Source organism: Xiphias gladius, chromosome 6 (genome assembly GCF_016859285.1).
Source record: "Xiphias gladius isolate SHS-SW01 ecotype Sanya breed wild chromosome 6, ASM1685928v1, whole genome shotgun sequence".
Lineage (NCBI taxonomy): Eukaryota > Metazoa > Chordata > Actinopteri > Istiophoriformes > Xiphiidae > Xiphias > Xiphias gladius.
Genome location: NC_053405.1, coordinates 20,371,092 through 20,383,170, shown reverse-complemented (window position 1 = coordinate 20,383,170; position 12,079 = coordinate 20,371,092). Strand labels below are relative to the sequence as shown.

At 42.5% G+C, this 12,079-nt stretch overlaps 1 protein-coding gene across 2 annotated transcripts in view; it reads right to left on the bottom strand.

Annotated features, from left to right (window-relative positions):
• Window positions 1-12,079, bottom strand: part of celf5a (cugbp, Elav-like family member 5a) — a 171,386-nt gene that overhangs the window by 29,268 nt on the left and 130,039 nt on the right. For both annotated transcript variants that reach the window (XM_040129169.1, XM_040129168.1), the window contains exon 4: window positions 1,170-1,298. In XM_040129169.1, coding sequence (XP_039985103.1) covers window positions 1,170-1,298 — 129 coding nt within the window. The remainder of the gene's footprint in view (window positions 1-1,169; window positions 1,299-12,079) is intronic.

The window sequence follows — 12,079 nt, the reverse complement described above, 5'->3', positions numbered from 1 at the left end:
TGTTTGGTTTTTTCAACAAAAAGAAAAAAAAACATCAGAAACTAATACAGACACCATTAGCGGACAAAGATGAATACAATAGTAATGTTTGCAGTCAGATGCTTTGAATGTTTCAACCCAGAGACTTGACAGAACACAAACACTGCAGAGCCACAAAGAGGAATGAAACTTCCCTTGGCTGCCCCCATCCTTACAGTTGGGGACATTTGAATCATTTGACATCCATCTTTCCTTTCTCCTCCTCCAAACCACTGCAGAATGAGAACGCTCTGGCTTCAAACACCCTTAGATATAATTCCACAACAATTTCCATAAGCACTGGATGGGGAATAGGCTTTAGAGACATGAAAAAACACTAGTCCCTTTGCTCTTTGTGGCGTGTCAGAGGGAATTGATGTCTCCAAAAGTTTTTGGCTGTCTTAAAAAGGCCTGCAGGATAAACTATAGTACCAGAGTTGCAGTATGGGCCTGCAGTATATCCACAGGAAAGAGTGTTTCAGATTAACATTCAAAGACAGTGACAGAATAGAAATCACGTCTTTGTAATGCAGACAAGTTTTTTTTTCCGAAATGAGATATATGCTGAGAGAGAGTGTGAGATGGCAAAGTCAGCATTTTAAAACTGCTCTCATTTTTTGAATCGTTGCTGTAGTTGATGGGATTACAATTACTGATAACATGGGGTGTCCTGTTTTGCTGGTGACTTGAATGTGCAGATTATTCCTCTATATATCCAAAAGATCCCTGTCTGTCTTTAAACAAAGATGAAAAAATCCATTATTATCCTGTTAAAATATGACAAGATTTTAAAACTTTTGGATTTTAAGTAATTACTGCCACAAAAATTACACTAATTTCTCTAAACAAGCCAAATAAATCTAATTATCCACTTGACGTCTCTCAGAATTACCAATTATGAAAGGAAGACATCAATCAAACAGTATTTGAAATATTAGTATAAACTTTTTTGTCACTGCTTGCAGCCATCTAGCACATCAAACAGTGTAGCGTTAAAAATGTTTGTAATTATGTGAAAATCCAACTTGACCCACATCGGATGCATGTGTCACATATATTTTACATGCCCCAGCTGCTGTGGATACTCACACACACTGTCACTTCTCTGGCAGTGACCTAAATAATGCTGACAACTGTATCATAGCTCCTACCTTTGCTGTTTCCGTCAGGACCTCTTAGGACCGTGCACTCCTCGATGACTCCGTAGGGTTCGAAGAGGCGGTAAACATCCTCCTCGGTCTGTTGTTTGTTCAGCATCCCGACAAACAACTTCCTGTCTTCTGGAACAAACAAAGAATCAAAAGGTTAAATTATAACTTTGACCTCAATTATGAAACTAATTTGAGAAAATACAGGAGTGAAATCTCATCATTGTTGGTAGAACAGAGTGTCATTTAGGAAGAGGACTTCCACAGAAACAAACACAGATACACATTCACAGAGCCTTGGTACAGTAGAGTAACTGTCCAGTTTATTTAGCGCTGGCTGAACTCGAGTCGCATTGTATTATCTCTTTTCCAAGACTGATCATTTTAATCTCTAGTATAAGTGGGTTTAGTCCCATATGGGAACATACTGTATACTGTGGCTGCCAGGGGGTAAGTGAGTGGTCAGGGGCTGGAGGGAAAAAGCAATGGGAAGACTAATAAAGAGGTTTTACACACACACGCACACACAGGCAGGCAGGCACGCACACGCACACAAGTGCACACACACACACACACACACACACACACACACACACACATACACGCACAGAGACCCAAGACAATGAGCAAGTCTTTGGTCCTTTAAAAGCACCAGGGGCTGCAGGCAACTCCAACCTCCTACACACTGTTCTGCACTGGCTAGAAACGCATGCTCTCTCTCTCTCTCTTTCTCTTTCACTCACTGTCTCCCTTGCTCTCTCTCTCTCTCTTTATTCATCCCTCTCCCTTCTCTCTTTTCTGCTCTTCTTTCTCTCTCGCTGATTCTACATTTTTCCCCCTAATTTTTTTTCAACTGCCCCCCTCCCCGTCCTCTCTTTATCTCTCTCTTACTCTACTAATTGCTGCTGATCCAGTGTTTTTTGTGTAGCCAGAGAAATATTTCAGTGTGCTCTTCAGTGAACAATGGCATGTCTCTCCTGCGAGCAACAAAGGCTGGGAGACATGCCATGAATAACGCTGACTTTTCAATAGATAGCCTGTATGCTACTGAGTTCTGTTAAACTCGGTGGGATCTGATCTTTACCTTGACCTGACACACTGTGTTTACTGATGTACTCTGGCCTTGTATGATTAATGCTACTGTGCAGTGTCTCTCTGCTGGCAGCAGAAGCACTAAAACCTTCCCTTTTCCCAGACTGTTTCTCCAACTCTGACCTGTGAAGTCACAGTGGAGACATTGAGTGAGAGACAGGACTGACGGCCGCCGCTGTGTAGTGGTTGAGAGCAGCATATAGCGCTGCCAGAGGTATTGCACAGTGTCGGGGTGACCTGTGACGACCACTGAGTACGTCGCATTGTTATCGTTTCCTGCCCCAGACACCTTCCTACAATGGACACGGTGGCGAGTGTATGCGAACACGGCGCCTAGCTAGGGTTTCAGCACTCAGCACCACCAAAGATGCACCTTTAAAATAATCACCCGTGTCAGAGCGTAGTCTAGGGAGGGGCTTCCCTGGTGCTGGCTCCTTATTGCAAGTGGCAGGATCAGAGGCAATGTATCAAAATGGAAGTGATGCAATGTGACATCTGTCAGGGTGGATTGGAGAGCATTTATCTGCAAAAAAAGGAAGGCCCTGAACTGGAAAATGAAAGGCCAAGATGGTCCTTCCTTTTGCTGGAGGGAGAATATAATTTTCTGAGGTTGGATGGGGGAGATGAGTCGCAGAGAGGGGGAGGGGCTGGACTGCACAAATTTCTCTGAATGCCGCCAGACCACATCTTGTACACGCTCCTGTATAGAGCCGGACAGCCACACACCGCACACAGAACCACCAATGCAACGGCACTCGTCCTTTCTGTACACCTACTCTGGCTGCAACTCCCTTGTTCAAGTAGATGATGGGGTCTGACAAGCTGTGAATTAATGCATGACCTTTATCAATTTCATATGAGCTGCACTCTGACGATCACACTATGAACAGCTCACATGTGGCATGTTTTAAAATACGACACTACATCCATCTTTCAGCTGAAAGATTGCTAACTGGCAAGTCCCCTCCAGCTGAATGAAATAATATTTATAGGACTCCAAGTATATCAGGATCATTGGCCACTATATATCACATCCCTGTGTAATATTGGTTCACAGTGAGCTACACAAAAGCCTTACAAACTGGAGTCATGTTCAATGTGTGGGTGTTTTTGCATAATATCTGAAAATCTGAACACACATGCAGGAGTTGACTCTAGTATAAAAAAGATGCGACTTTTTCTAAGAATTTTACTTTTACAGCAGTAGCATTTAGTCGAGTTCTTCGTGTGGGGCTGAGGGAGAGAGATGGAGTGCATGTCCTGGGTGCGTTTTGAAAACAAGCTAACAGCACATGAAAACAGATCATCTAGGAGATCTGTTCCACAGTCTAGGATTCCGCTGTGGCTGCTCTAAACTGAAATGCCAGGGTGTGAATTCAGGTATTGTGCTCATCGCCTATAGAAACGTTATCTCGTTTATCTACAACACTGCAGCACAGGCAGAGTGCAAACAGACACGCACAGGGTGTAAAACAGTCAGTCAAATTACATACACAAACTAGGATACCCTCTCACAGCCTGACACAGAAGGTTATGGATGTCGGATCCCTCACTATTGTAGATACACAAAGACTTACACGTCCCACTGTTAACTCCTGACTACAGTGTATTGACTTTTTCATCAGGGCACATATTCTTTAGATTAATGTTGTCTAACTTGTGTTGTGCTGTGGAGTCTCACAGACACTATTTTAACCTGCATGATTAATCACTAAATCTACCTGCTATTGTTGCTATCTTCTATCCACCAAGCACTGCTATACAAACATCTCACCACATCAGCCATTTTATCAGATTAACATTATGCTGCTACTAATTGCTAAACTGCTGCTAGTTTTCACTGTAGTTACCTCTAACTGCTATTGCTAGTGGCCACTGCTGCAACACACCATCAATAACCCAGCTTCATCTGTAATTATACTGCAATTCAAAGCTAGGTATACAGTGCATGATATTCGTCTAAACTGAAGAAGAAAAAAAAACAAGAAAACAAAAAACATTTGTTGTCTCTCACTGTGGTTCCCTCGCCAATGTGCATGTTTACACAGATTCTGAAATCAGTATCTTTATCCTTATACATCTTTACTGGAGTTCTGGCCCCTTTGATCCAAGGATGGCAGTCTCAGGTAGTCTCTGCAGAAACCTGGATTCATCTCTTTGTTCAGTTGAATTCAGTTTTTGCAATAGTTCCAGAGCACTCATCCCTTAATCTGCAATTCAATCTCACATCAATTTTTCTTTAAGTATTCATATCTGTCTCATCCATGCAGTACAGTACATGCAGCATAAAATCTCCCTGTCCAGAGACATATAGTATTCCATATTTATGGAAACTGACCCCCCTAACTGGGGGAAGAGATCTCCACACTCCACACCGCAGCTGCATATGTAACCCTTCATTCAGATGTACAGGTTAAATCAAACAACAGTGTTGCCTTAGCTCCATTTAAGCTTTTCTCATTGGGGAGGTTTTCACTGTATAGTATAAAATGCCTTTCTGACTGGCCAGAGATGCTACTTTGAACTGGACCATTAATCCAAGGTAAAATGTATTTTCCATAACTAATAGTAGGTCATGATAAGCATGTTTCCAATTTAATCATGTTTTTGGCTCAGTGAAGTCAACCGTCAGTCTCACACAACCCTGAAACATTCTGTAATGCGAAGAGGATAAAGCATGATTAGCAGCAAAGGCTGTTCTGGTTGGCTCGCTCGTCTTTTGCAGCCTTCAAATACGAATGAGTCATCTTGCTGTTACAGCTCCTCACCTGTGGTAAACAGCCTCTACTGTATAGATGAATACAAAACAAGACAAGAAATTATGAGTTGTTTTTTCGTGTTTACATCACAACAAAGCCTAGCCGGCATTAATACCGTCCCAAATTAGAGCGACGCTCTGTTTTAGCGTTAACAGTGAAATTTCATCACCTAAACAATTCGGAGGTCTAATAACTAAAAGCAAGTTAACTGTGATAACTGTGCAGCATGCTGGCATTAAGAAACATTTACAGCTCACTGTGGCAGAGCACTGTATCCAACTTTATTGTGACATACTACTGCCGTCCGGAAACCCCCCCCCATCATGTTTAATTTACTCTGAGCAACTAAACAGATGTTTGTTTGGAATAAATGCATTGGAAATTAAACTCCAGAATAATGAAATGGCAGTGTGCCGCCTGGTTATACATACTGAAGATTACTGGGTCCATTTGGACCCTTTCTAATCAATATAAGCTTTTCAGTATGAGCGCACTGGCCTTGTGTGAAGTCTTTGAGTCACTGCACACAAGCAAATTAAATCAGTAATATTTTATATCTCAAATCTTCATGCTGTAGTCTGTCCATTACAGCGCACACGTGACTTACAACAGCTATGTAAATTCTTTACTTATGCACATGGTCCAAATCTCTACACAGTACACTCTTTTGTTACATAATGTTTAATTCCACTACATGTTTGAAGGATCACCTGTCCATACAACACACATACACACTCTGCAGCACAGTCCACTACTGGAGACTTATTATCGTATGTTCCATGATATCACTGCAGACTGCTGAGGATTCTCACAGTGAAATGAGACTTACTGAATAGCAATGGGGCAGAGTAGGAGTTCTGTAGCAAAAGAAAACGAAAGAAAAAAGAGAGAGCCAGGGGAAGCGGAGACATAGAGGAAAGATGGGGGGGGGGGTGTCCATACTGTAAGTTGCTGTGCATACAGTCCTGCAGTCCTTGATAAGCCAGGATGGATGAAAGAGTTGGTAAATCATTGTCAGGGGTGGGGAGGATGAGGAAAGGCAAGGGTGGGAGGAGAGTGAGAGGTGGAGGGTTGGGGATGGGGGTGAAGGGTGGAAGAAAAGCATACCAACTGCCTTAGGTGCTCTCTGGTTTCCCTCTCTGTGTCTTTCTCAGTCGTCGCAACAACAAGGGAGTGGAGATGGAGGGAGGGAGAGAGATATTGTGACAGAGGGCGAGTGTCTGCTATAGAGAAAAAGCACTTGTCAGAAGGATGGGGAGGTTGCTATGACAACTACTTATACAGCAGGCTGTCAGTCATGTTTCATTGGAGTTTGGAGAGGAGGAGAGGAATGAAGGGAGGAGAGGAGTTAGAGAAGGAGGGGTTGGAAAAGGGTCATTTCTCCATCTGTCTGCTGAGCCGGAGTGCAAATTTGACTGTCAGGCTTGAAGATAAGGACAAATTATGAACAATATTAGCTGGCCGATAAAAGGGAACAATAATGAATGGATAAATATATTAAAACCAAATGAGATAGCATCCAGGCAGAAACAGGGGCCCTGAGAAGCCATCCAGGTTTTCTCATTTGGAGGGGAAGATAAGAGCTGGATAGAGGCTGTAAGGAGGCGAAGGATCCACCATATTAGAGCTAGCTACTGTAGCATACTTCCTTGTCAAAAGAAAGAAAGAAAGAATCAAAATCACTTTGTAGCTGGAATACCAAACATTGTGGTTTCCTCTCCCTCCTTCACAGGCCTGTTATGCTTCTCCAATGAGCAGGATGCCACACAATAACAGTGTCAGCATGTGTTCAAGCATAAAAAAAACACAGACAGAATGGAATGAAATTAATTAACCCTAAGAGATCACAGTGCTTAGCCAGTAGAATTTAATCCAATTTATTACATATAGGGATCTAACTAGGGTTGTATTTGCATTAATGAGATTATGTGCATAGAATCGTGTATGTATGTGCGTGCGTGTGTGCATGCGTGCATGTACAGTGCATAGGAGTGTGCAATCTGCGTGTCCTGCTGTGCATAGATCTGTTATGGTCATCCATCCCGTCCTGTGTACAGTAAGGGATTAGCGGTAGGAGTGGCAGAGACCAACGAGGGAGGGAGTCTGAGGTTTGGCACAGCCTTAGGGTGAGAAAACCCTGCCAAATTAACTCCTGAATAATGAGTCTTTCATGTGCAGCTTTATCACCAGCGAGATGACGGCAACGCATTTTGTCATAACGCTGGAGCCACTTCAGACAGAACCCAGTTAGTAGGTTCCACCAACATACCTTCAACTGAGGAAGAAATGTGGGTTGATAGAATAGTTTGTTTACCAATTTCCAAAATAATTGAGCACTCCTGTGTGTATGTACTGTATCTGCAGCTGTCTTTTGAAGTTTGCATGCTAACCCACAGAGTTGACAGCACAAATTGTAAGGCCTACCATGCACCGGCCCTAATGAGGTAGCTTATTAGCACTGTTTCCCCTCACAACTTCGGAGCTGTTGCTTAGAAACAGCATTGCAATGAAAACAATACTGTAGTTCTAACCAAAAAGCCATCACATCCAGCGTTCCCTGTTGTGCACTTTCAACACCAAAGCAAAGCAATATGGACTTCTATTGAAACATATATGACTGAGTAAAGAATGAGAGAGAATTACAGAAACTCAACTGACATGTAATCATATATGAATGTTAAACATACTATATTTCACCACATTGCTTGTTAGGTCCATGTTAGGTACATATATTCAGCCCATAATTCAGTTTCCACATGTTCCCTTTAACAGTAGCTACAGCAAGCTGCTTCAGTAACTCTAGCAGCAGCCACAGTGACAATGGCTTGATTTCATGTCACAGTTTCATCATTTCGGTGTCAAGGCTGCTCATTGGCAGCTCGGCTGAGACCCATAAACGGCATCAGTAAAAATGCCATAGAGCGTTGCGTGCAGGGCCTTGATAGCCCTGCTGCAGAAAAAGCGCATCCCTCCCTAAGAACTCCTCTGGGATGGATTAGGCCTCACTGCTTTCACATACATGTAAGGAGACATAAGCACACTGACACAGGGTTGCTCATGTATGCACACACACAGCAAACATGTGGGCACGTACACACAAAGTAACCATAAAATTGTATAAACACACACTCACATGCAGGCTGTTATAAGGAAATAAAACGGCTTGCAAATACAAGTAGCTACATCAACAGGCACACATACAGAAACATACGTACTGTACATGCTGTGCTGTATACATACAGAAATACAATATTAAGAGGCATCTAAAACACTTTCTACAAACAAAATATCCCTGCAGTGAGTGGGAGGCTGTGGTTGGTTAACTGTTGCATCACAAGCCCTATAGCGTGTTAGTAAGGCCAGAGAGCTTAAGATCAAACCATAATATGATACGGAACAGCAGCCTCACAGGAGCAGAGCTTCTGCATTCCAACCGTACACTTTTCCTCCACGCACACCGACTGAGTCGATTCCATCTCAGAGGGGATTTGGAGACCAGTGATCATGAATTCTTTCTGTGCCGCTGGCAGAAAGGATGACGGATAATATATATGACACCTGAAAGACTCATCCACACATCTGTGCGTGCACACGTGTTCATATAAACACGCAAAATGCACCAAATGCACCTCCTGTGTGTCACTCAATATTCTCCAAAGATCTCAACAGATTTTATGCATCAGTGCAATCTAATGGCTGCTCTGTTCTGTGCTGCTGGCTCGGGGATTTGAGCTGCATCTTGGCCCTGCTGGAAGCCTTGAACATACAATTACCGGCCTCTGACTTGGTTCTCCCTTCCCTAAATGCTCCACGTAAAACCTCTGAGGTGTGTATAACTGCTGGCATGCGTGTGTTTTGTGTGCTCCTTCCACTCGCATTCAGCACAGTGTTACAGTCAGCTCAAGGCCCAGTCGACAGCTTGCACCCCCGCCTCAGAATGAGAACAGCCGAAAGCAGAAGAATAGAAGGAGATATTGCCTAAAATATTTTATCTCCACCGTATATGTCTCAGCAAATTTACACTCAATATGATAACAAATGTGAAATATTACTCACAGCCTTGTGTCGACTTCAGTGTATTACGGCTACAGTCATAAATCCTGAAACTGCTGTGCAACGTGTATACGTAGCTACTGTATATAAACATTTACAATATGGCACTGCTATTTATATTGTCTCCCTTCATAATGCCATCCGAAGGGCATTTTGGCATCCGTTATGATATGGATTTTTCTCTCCCCCATTTTCCTTTATTGCCATTCTTCTTTTCCGTCCAGATTTCATTTCTATACAGTAGAATGGGCCTTTTACCTTTGGCAGTATTTAACACAACGCTAGCCTGTTTCTTAATTATTTTCTCATCGCTCCACTGACACTGATTCATGAGGGTAATGTTGGACACACCCCCTCGGCCAGCCCCCTCAACCAACCCCCACCTGCCTTCTTCTCCGTGCAGTTTCTGTCTCATTCCGTCCTCTTCCTTACAGCAGAGTTGCTCTTAGCTACTTTTCCTCTACTCTCTCTACTTTTCTCTCTGACATATTTTTCTTTCTCTGGCTTATCCCCCATTTTTTTGGTCATCTCCCTCTGCCGTACTATCACCTTCTTTCTCTTTTCTCTCATATTACCTTGTTATTATCTGGGATGGCTAATGAGTTACCATGAAGGTAACTCATTAGCCTTCATGGCTGCTCTCAAGTAATTACCTCTTTTCTCATATGGAAGGACAGAACTGACTACAGCAAGAGACAACAAACTTCATTATACTGTGAGCCAAACTGAGCCCTATGTGATATCCTGCCTCTGTGATGGTATTGTGTTAAATATAGAGTTCAATACCAATATCCTCTCACCTCCTCACCTCTGGAAAACTGCAATATTATGAAATATAAACTCACGCTGGAACAAAAGCCTCTATCTGAGAAAAGACAATAGAAGGGTTGACAGTCAGACAAAGCCGAAATGGAAGAAAATTGTAAGATAATACCTAAAGGTTATGGTATTACTGATCAATTACCACAGACAGCAAAACAGAAATTTATAGGTGTGGATATAACAAAAGTAAAGAGAAATGAAGAATGAAGCGATGATAAGAAAATGCGGAAAGGTGTATGAGCACAAAAGAGCGAGAGAGAGAGAGAAATGAAAGGGAGGAGGCTTAGGAGACAGAGAGCGAGGGGCCATGCCCAACTCCAGCTCAAGAGAGAGTGAGGATGTACCAGAATATGGGCTATCTCTCTGAAGCTTTGTCTGCAAGAGCAACTGAGCTGGCAGATGACTTTGCTGCACATGGACAAAAGAGGCTTACAAGCCACCCTGCATGTCAGCTTTCTCCTGGACCAAGTGCGAGAGTGGTAGGGTGCACTCGAGGACTCACCTGCCTAGACCCAGACAGACCTCGGTGAAAGTGGATTCAGAGTTGCTCTGTACACATGACAACAGCCAGCAGCTTCATTTTGCATACACTCCGGTTTAGTACAGAGCATCTCTTTACTATGAAAAAGTGTTAACAGTTATAAGATGGGGGGGGCGTATGAGGTAAAGTTGCAAATACATAAATAAATACATAAGTCCTAAAGCATGTCACTACCTTACCTTTATACTTTACCATTTCCATATTATTAGTTGGCGCCGATTCTTGATGGGAGGCAAGATGCTAAACTTGGAGGTTTTTCCACTATGTGCTGTCATGTGCTTTTTGTATGCATGGCCTCTGTAGTGCTGATGTGACTGCAGGGGGAGAGCCTAACCCTGTCAGTCACACTGACAGCCAAGCTGTCTTATCTGCTCTCTGTTGGTGATGGTGAACTTTAATTAGACTAGAAGGTCAATCAGCACTTTTTTTAAAAGATGGGATTCTACTGAAAGCTTTTCATAATGCCATAGTGTTTTGGAAGCCTAAGGCAAACGCGCACATGAGGCTCCCTTACCCTCTATTCTAACTTTTTTTTTTAATCCCTACTTGTCTGAATAATCAGATCTACTTGTATCACTTTTTTTTTTTTTTGCAGAGCCCTGCACTGCTGAGCTAATGAACTGCCGCAAAGGTTTCCACAACATCTTGTATATTACATCTGTGAGAAAAGAAATGTGCATGATATGCTGTATCTCTCACTCTCACTGACTACTATAGATGCAAGAATTAAGAGTATATTGCTTATCTTTAGGTTCGTGACATAAAAACCACACTTGACCTGCTTACTGTTAAAAAAAAAAGTAGTCTTTTATTATCAATGTGAGGAGAGACCGTTTCCGGGTTTGTCGACAGCATCACCATTATCGCAAGGAAAAGATGTGTTGCCATCATCATTAGTGCTAAAATTACTGTAGAAAGCAGGCAGCGGCAGATCTTTTGTAGCAGTTTTTCTAGAATAATCTACTGTAGAGAAGAAAAAATAATTTACCTCTTGCTTTCATCTTCCTTTTTGATTTTGTCTGACCTACTTGGATAAATGCATTTTAGTTTTGTTGTGGAAACTGTTGTGAGACGCTGTACCATCAACTACCAAACTGGCAGGTGTGAATGACAAACATGGTACCAGTGTCTCACAGAAAGCAAGAAATCACCTGAAACCATGCTCAGGGAATATTATCCATCTGCAGAGCTGTAGTGCCAGTAGTATCAAACCTGAAGTTTCAGTCCAGCATGTGCCACCTGTTGGCAAGAAAAGTACCTGCAGCAGTAGTTTAGACCTGCATTTTTAGGGATGCAGCAACTACAGGCAAGGGAAGTAATGGCTTCTCAGATTTTATGACTTGCTACCTACAGGCAGTGAGTGTTACAGCTGTGGTTCATGTCTTGCCACACCTTTTAATCCAAAGAGCAAAAAAGGAGCTGTACAGATATAAAACATCCGGTTGCCCATCCTGTGACTGAACTCTGTTATTATTGCAGGTCATTTACAGTCTCCATGTCAAAATGCTTAATATAATATGAGCGAATACAGAATGGAGAACGATTCTAAAAATATATGCATAAACAGAAATGTGTTTATAAAAACAGACAGACATGTAAGGAAACGTGGGTTTGTGTGTATTGCTGCAAGAATGACCCCCATAACA